Raw genomic sequence first — 8,208 nt, 5'->3', positions numbered from 1 at the left:
ATGTACGAGTTGATTGGATGACAAGAACAAGGTGATTCCATTTTGGTTCAGGTCCGGATCCAGATCCGACCCATCAGTGGACACAAGACGTGAACTGTTCACCTGCCGAAGGTACGCGCCCTACCGAGTGCCGTTCTCGTGTTTTCAATGAGACTGTCCCTCCGTCGTGTTTCAGTAGATGGTTGTTTTGTAGTTCATATAAAGTGAAGTTCACAAACAAAGGGAGATGACCTTTATTGGTACAGGTAAGCACAAAGTTGAGACTTTTATCTCTCGTTTAGAGCAGATCTCGGTTTCCTGATTAACAAATCCACTACTTGGGTTGCAATGTTTGCACGAATCATACAAGCAATGAATGTGTCTGCACATTGTTTCCATTTGACCATGTCGACAGAAAGTACATTGGTGTAGTGGTGGTGTGATGGAGGCTCGGTGGTGCGATAGTGGTGCGATGGAGGGTTGGTGGTGCGATGTGGTTTGTTTGGTGGTGCAATGGTGTTTGCTTGTGCAATGTTATTTGGTGGTGCAATTCTGCTTGGTGGTGTTTTGGAGGTTGTTTGGTGCTGCCAAAGCATTTGCTTGTGCAATGGAGCGTGGTGGTTGTTTGGTGGTGCAGTGGAGTGTGGTGGTTGTTTGGTGGTGCAATGGAATTTGGTGGTAAAATAGTGGTTGTATGGTGTATGCATGGTGGTTGTTAGTGGTGCAGTGGATTTTGTGGTTAAATGCAGTTGCCAAGATCTAAGCTTTGAGAGGAAGCGAGCAGAAAAATGGCCGCAAAGGGATTGTGTGTGTATCAGCGGTCTATTGTTGAAGACTTTTCAGAATACACTCCTCACCCCGAGCAAAGTCGAAACGACTTGTTTGATGAAACCAACACAAACATCAACATCAACATCAATCGCGATCCTGCAGTTATTATAAAATGATAAAAAGATAAAGATTAAACAAATCGAATCCTCCACAAGGACGGCTCCATTTCAACCAAAGTGCCAAATTGAACCTTCGCTACTTAAACCTGCACTATGTGGCCACTTTGTTATTATGGCCAAGTTTTGGGTGAGATTATTTTAGGTTAAATTGAACCCTCACTACTTGAACCTGCACTATGTGGCCACTTTATTTGAATGACCAAGTTTTGGGTGAGACTAGTTTAGGTTAAATTGAACCCTCACGACTTGAACCTGCACTATGTGGCCACTTAATTTGAATGACCAAGTTTTTGGTGAGATTAGTTTAGGTTAAATTGAGCCCTCACTACTTGAACTTGCACTATGTGGCCACTTTGTTATTATGGCCAAGTTTTGGGTGAGATTAGTTTAGGTTAAATTTAACCCTCACTACTTGAACCTGCACTATGTGGCCACTTTATTTGAATGACCAAGTTTTGGATGAGACTAGTTTAGGTTAAATTGAACCCTCACGACTTGAACCTGCACTATGTGGCCACTTAATTTGAATGACCAAGTTTTTGGTGAGATTAGTTTAGGTTAAATTTAACCCTCACTACTTGAACCTGCACTATGTGGCCACTTTATTTGAATGACCAAGTTTTGGATGAGACTAGTTTAGGTTAAATTGAACCCTCACGACTTGAACCTGCACTATGTGGCCACTTAATTTGAATGACCAAGTTTTTGGTGAGATTAGTTTAGGTTAAATTTTACCCTCACGACTTGAACCTGCACTATGTGGCCACTTTGTTATTTTGACCAAGTTTTGGGTGAGACTAGTTTAGGTTAAATTTAACCCTCACGACTTGAACCTGCACTATGTGGCCACTTTGTTATTTTGACCAAGTTTTGGGTGAGACTAGTTTAGGTTAAATTTAACCCTCACTACTTGAACCTGCACTATGTGGCCACTTTATTTGAATGACCAAGTTTTGGGTGAGACTAGTTTAGGTTAAATTGAACCCTCGCTACTTGAACCTGCACTATGTGGCCACTTTGTTTTTGGTTGAGACTAGTTTAGTTAACTAGTTCTCACTCCATCACACTGACTGAATGTGCATTTTGCAATTTGATGGTTTGTTGGACTTACTGATGAGGTGTTATTACAACTTCAAGCTCATAATAAAACAGGTATTTTGATTTATTTTAAGCATCAACTACTCCAGTGAACACCTGAGGCCCTTCAGGTAAGGGATTTGACCCTTGACCTTCTCTGGGTCATCCTGGCACTTGATTTGTGGAGGTGTTCAGAGTTGTAAAGTAGAACCAGCACGAGTTCCCTCAGTTCTCGTTCTGTTGGATGAGGCGATAAAGACGAGCTCCTTCTCTTCCACACACCTCCTGTAGTTCCTCGCTAGTTAGGGACAACACCTCCTCCCCGCCGAGGGTCGACAGGCTGTCCACAGCTCTGTGGGTACAACCCAAATTCAGCGGCCATGGCCCGATTGTTCATCTTAACTCGGCCTTCACTCCACCAACACGTGACCGATCCAGACCCTTCACTCAAATACTGCAACCAACTCTAACAACAGAAATGCGCTCAGGCCAATGTTTCGGTCACACGGTGGCCTTCATCCAGCTGGACCTGTGAAGGTTTAACCTTCACTCTCAAAGGATTCATTTCTGTCGCGCAACTACCAGTTCATGGCAGTTTAACTGCACACACTATCGATTCTTTGAAATCCCAATCATGATGAGGCAATTGTTATTTTGAGGGTGATCTCCATTTGGGATGACGTGCAAAAGGAGGTTGGGAGGAGGAAGAGGAACGAGAACGGATGCTTGTGATGTGAGGGCTTAGGACATGCGGATGAGGAAGGGGGGGATTGGGACGCGTGGGTGATGAGGTGGAGGTTTGGGATATGTGGGTGATGATAAAATATTTTGCCATTTTATGGTTAACATAATATAATGTGCACAACGCTCCTTGTATGTGTAATACAATTCCCTCCTACAGTGGCCTGCAAAACTATTCACCCCCTTCCAATAATGACGCATTTAGATACATGCATGGAGAGCATGCGCCACAGCTCACCACTGCGGCCACTTTCCATCGCTACTCCATGGGCCTCCATCTGGCCATCCCCCAGGAAAATGCCTGGCCCATCCCCATCTCTTCGGGATAGGACATTCCAGGCACCCACCTGATGGGACTGCCTCAGGTTAACCCGAGGCGACCACTGTCTGGTGGACGACATTGAGCACCCCCTCGACTATACACACAGCTCAGTGTGTTTTGTGGAATTAAGTATTTTCTGGTGGACGGAGTGCAAATACTGCCACCAACCTCCTAGGGAAGATAACCAACTGCAGGAGGATGTCCGCAGACACAGCTGGCACCAGATATGGATGGCCGTTGGCTCATGAGGAGGTCCTCCACCTTTTGGCAGGTTTTTTTTTGTTTAATCTTGCCGGGTGTCCACATGCATACCCTCTCCACACGAGGGGGGGGGGCTTGGTCGGAGTAGCTAGTTTAGTCGCCGACACTCAACCATGAACAGGTTAGTATGGGTTTCCATGTTTGCTGGGAGAAGTCACAGATCTGATCTGGCCTGACCTGACAATCAAATTCTGAAGCATTTAGATGAATTCCAAATTATGTAGAAATAATTTTTCCAAATGAACTTTTTTTTATTAATAACTGAAGAGATCAAACTAAACACTGTTATCGTTGAAGGAGGTTACAATTCAGGAATACCTGTAAAAACATGTATAAATCAAAATTCACTGGTTGTAACATTATTGTGCCCCTTAGGTCAGTACTTGGTTGAAGTACCTTGTGCAGCAATGACTGTGACGAGTCTTTGTGGGTAGGTCTCTACCAGCTTCGCACAGTGAGATGGTGAAATCTTTGCCCATTCTTCACGTGAACATTTCTCTAGTTCTGCCAAGTTTGATGGGGATCATCGATGGAATGCAATCTTCAAGTGTCACCATAAGTGTTTAATTGTGTTCAAGTCAGGACTCTGACTGGGCAACTCAAGAACATTTATTTTATTCTTATTCATCCACTCCAGTGTGGCTTTAGCTTTGTGCTTCGGATCATCGTCCTGATGAAATGTGAATCTCTTACCCAGTTTCAGATCCATGGCTGACTCGAGCAGGTTTTCATCGAGGATTCTCCTGTACTTTGCACCGTCCATTGTCCCTTCTATCCGGACAAGCTTGCCAGTCCCTGCTGATGAAAAGTACCACCATGCTTCCACCACCGTGCTTGATGGTAAGGAGTGTTGACCGGTTGATGTGCAGTGTTAGGTTTGCATCAGATGTAATGCTTTGAATTTAAACCAAAAAGTTGAATTTTTTTGTCTCGTCTGACCACAAAACCTTTCTCCACATCCCTGCAGTCTCATTAAGATGCTTTTTCACAAACTCCATACATGCTTTTAGATGCGTCTTTTTCAGTAATGGCTTCTTTATCACCACCTGTCCATAGAGGCCAGCTTTGTGAAGGGAACGGGATATTGTTGATTGATGGACACAGACCCCCATCTCGGACATAGAGCCTTGTACATCTTTCCTGGCTGCTGAGTTTGGATGGGCGACCTGATCTGGGTAGCGTCTGCGTGGTATGATACCTCTTCTACTTCTTAATGATGGATTTATCTGTATTCAAAGGGTTAATAAGTGACTTTGAAATCTTCTTCGAACCCTCTCTTGAAGGGTGCTTCTCCACCACTTCATGTCTGACTTCTTTGGAAAGCTCCTTGATCTTCATGTTTGCCTTGTTGTGGTTGACCAAGTGAGTTGCACCTTAAAACTCCTTAGCTAAGTGTGGGAACTTAAGATATAAAATATCGGCCCCCGTTGTTTTAGTAATTTTGCTGCACGAAGTTAAAGGGCTAGTCCATATTTATGTACAACTAAAATGGTCACCAGTCTACCAGTCAGCCATCTTTGATCAGATCGCAAAGTAAACGGAGGTGTACATGCGTTCCATCATGTACTGTGCTTCCGCCAAATTTGAGCAAAATCAGACGATATATGTCTGAGAAATGGATGGGGACACATTTAAGTAACTAAATGGCCACCGTCCGGCCATCTTGGATCTGATCTCGAAAAAAAGGCAGGGGGGTGGGGTGGGGGTGAATACTTTTGCAGAACACTGTATTTACTAAATGTACCTTTACGACCAAGTCCGAACACCTTTTAACCTCCTTGGTCGGTAAAAGTGCAGCATCTCGATAAAAGTTGAGAAGATCCAAATTCACAACTCAAGGTGCCACCAACTCGTATAAGCTGTCGAGCAGGTAAGGCTCTGGTTGGACGTTTCGACCAAGGAGTGGTCTTTATTGGGAACATCAGGGAAAAGGATTTGGAGTTGGTAATTATGAATTTCGCTCACCGTTTACAAGGCCCAGGTGAAGACCACTCAATGGTCGAAATGTAAGACCTTGGCCTTGCTTGCTGGACAGTGAAACTACAGGATGGCATGAAAGTCACTTTACCTGTATTAAATTTCTCGCTCCTCCCTCCCTCTCTCCGTGGCAACTAATCCAGTGTTGCAAGCAGAATGATGGTGCGCACACACACACGCACACACAGATACAATGACCAATTAATTATTGTAAGTACTGCACAATAAAACCTGTAAATTGAAAGAGTTTAAGAACGAATGCCTAACTCGGGAGGGGTAAAGTGACTTCCAAGCCACCCTGGAGATGGTGATGCCCTCATTGTGCAGCATGCATCATACATACCCAAGACGTCATGAGGTTTGACCCCCACGTCACCTACAGGTCACTGCGCCCATACCGATCAGATGAACCATCCTGCCATCAGCAAGTCAAGTTAAAAAAAGAGATGTCAGGTGAACTCACATCGTGCTGAAGCCATTCGCCAGTAGCCATAAACGGGTCTCATCAGGGTTGAAAGAAGGAGCCAAGATGCTGTTTGGTTGTAGCCGTCCGACGCGGGATGGACGTCGAACCCGAGCTGCGCCTGCGTATGACGATCTGCGCCGTAGATCCAGGTCTGTGGTCTCCAGATTAGTTATATCTACGGACTATGTTTGGGGGACAGGCAGAGGTCGTGGACATTTTGAGATTCCTTTTCTGACTCTTTCTTTCCACGAATTATCATCACTGACTCCGCTCCGTCCGTGTAGACCCGTCGGTACCGTTGTCGAATGACGGTGAAGTGGTGGACTGCCTTGGATGACGTAGCTCAAGACGCTGCTCCGCCGTCTGTCTCTGTCTTTCTGTACAGGCAAGCATTAGGGAGGAACAGGGGTTTGCAGTTAACAATGACATCATTTTTTTGTTGTTTTCACCCACAAGTTAGAAGATGACTGCTCAGCTGTGGCGACTATTTTGGCCTACCTTTGTTTCAGACACATGGTGCTCCAAACCTTCATTCATTGGTTCGTTTGTGAGTGTGAGAAAACTTCCTGGTACGTATCCCACATCTCCACCTTGCCCACAAACGCGCCACCAACGTTTGGTGTTATCTAGAACCTGATGGGATTTGGAGATTAGATTAGATCACATGACAAACCTTGCCATGTGCACTCATGTGAGGCATAACCAACCTGCGCAGATCCTGCAAAACTCTCTTCGCATCCCTCTTTATCGTCCCTAACTCCTTTACTCTGACAAGACGCTGCACAGGCAGCACGTTTGATTCCCAACCCAATCAGACACCATGCATTGGGGCTTCAGATTAGATGAGGTGATGCATCATGTAGTGCCTGGTTTTAATGTTATGATGCGACCCGGGGCGGCCCCCAAAGTATGATGCGACCCGGGGCGGTTCCCAAAGTATGATGCGACCCGGGGCGGCCCCCAAAGTATGATGTGACCCGGGGCGGCCCCCAAGGTATGATGTGACCCGGGGCGGCCCCCAAGGTATGATGTGACCCGGGGCGGCCCCCAAAGTATGATGCGACCCGGGCGGTTCCCAAAGTATGATGCGACCCGGGGCGGCCCCCAAAGTATGATGTGACCCGGGGCGGCCCCCAAGGTATGATGTGACCCGGGGCGGCCCCCAAGGTATGATGTGACCCGGGGCGGCCCCCAAAGTATGATGCGACCCGGGGCGGTTCCCAAAGTATGATGCGACCCGGGGCGGCCCCCAAAGTATGATGCGACCCGGGGCGGCCCCCAAAGTATGATGTGACCCGGGGCGGCCCCCAAGGTATGATGTGACCCGGGGCGGCCCCCAAGGTATGATGTGACCCGGGGCGGCCCCCAAGGTATGATGTGACCCAGGGCGGCCCCCAAAGTATGATGTGACCCAGGGCGACCCCAAGGTATGATGCGACCCAGCACGGTTCCCAAAGTATGATGTGACCCAGGGCGGCCCCCAAGGTATGATGTGACCCAGGGCGGCCCCCAAGGTATGATGTGACCCAGGGCGGCCCCCAAGGTATGATGCGACCCAGCACGGTTCCCAAAGTATGATGTGACCCAGGGCGGCCCCCAAGGTATGATGTGACCCAGGGCGGCCCCCAAGGTATGATGTGACCCAGGGCGGCCCCCAAGGTATGATGCGACCCAGCACGGTTCCCAAAGTATGATGTGACCCAGGGCGGCCCCCAAGGTATGATGTGACCCAGGGCGGCCCCCAAGGTATGATGTGACCCAGGGCGGCCCCCAAGGTATGATGCGACCCAGCACGGTTCCCAAAGTATGATGTGACCCAGGGCGGCCCCCAAGGTATGATGCGACCCAGCATGGTTCCCAAAGTATGATGTGACCCAGGGCGGCCCCCAAGGTATGATGTGACCCAGGGCGGCCCCCAAAGTATGATGTGACCCAGGGCGACCCCAAGGTATGATGCGACCCAGCACGGTTCCCAAAGTATGATGTGACCCAGGGCGGCCCCCAAGGTATGATGCGACTCGGCGCGGTTCCCTAATTAAAATTCACCCTGTGAGCCTCACCTTTACTAACTGTCCCTGTGAGACAGACAGCTCCCTCTTGTTCCTCGATATGAACGTGGTGCAAACCTTGGCATATTTGGGAACTTCTTCCTCTTCTTCTGCTCCCCTGCTCATTAAAAATAGATATTATTAATGTATCCGTAGCTCACCTGTCCAGGTAACTTCTGATAATTTACTACAAATTCACCTTGTCAGCCTCGCATTACACAGGACCGAATGATTTATTCTTTCAATCAACACATTGATTATAATCATGGAGTTCGTCTTGACTTTGCACTTGTATGATATGTTTTTGGGAGAAGCTATTTGATCATGTTATTAACCATCACTAGGCCTGTTTGAGCCTGTTATTAACCATCACTTTGTAATGGTTGT

The 8,208-nt window shown here is 47.4% G+C and overlaps 1 protein-coding gene across 1 annotated transcript in view; it reads right to left on the bottom strand.

The window, feature by feature from the left end:
- Positions 1-217: 217 nt before the first annotated feature.
- LOC147010194 (epidermal growth factor receptor kinase substrate 8-like protein 2) overlaps positions 218-8,208 on the bottom strand; it is a 133,355-nt gene continuing 125,364 nt past the window's right edge. The window contains exons 8-12 of the mRNA XM_085863354.1: positions 7,834-7,939; positions 6,272-6,406; positions 6,070-6,150; positions 5,771-5,955; positions 218-2,358 (exon numbers count right to left, since the gene is read on the bottom strand). Of these exons, the coding sequence (XP_085719480.1) occupies positions 2,232-2,358; positions 5,771-5,955; positions 6,070-6,150; positions 6,272-6,406; positions 7,834-7,939 (634 nt within the window). The 3' untranslated portion in view covers positions 218-2,231. The remainder of the gene's footprint in view (positions 2,359-5,770; positions 5,956-6,069; positions 6,151-6,271; positions 6,407-7,833; positions 7,940-8,208) is intronic.

The sequence above is a fragment of the Eptatretus burgeri genome, chromosome 17, assembly GCF_056783735.1.
Source record: "Eptatretus burgeri isolate ZD-2024b chromosome 17, Ebu_testis_v1, whole genome shotgun sequence".
In the NCBI taxonomy this organism is placed as follows: Eukaryota; Metazoa; Chordata; class Myxini; order Myxiniformes; family Myxinidae; genus Eptatretus; species Eptatretus burgeri.
Note: the sequence above shows the minus strand (reverse complement) of the source record. Positions and strands in the feature narration are given on the sequence as shown.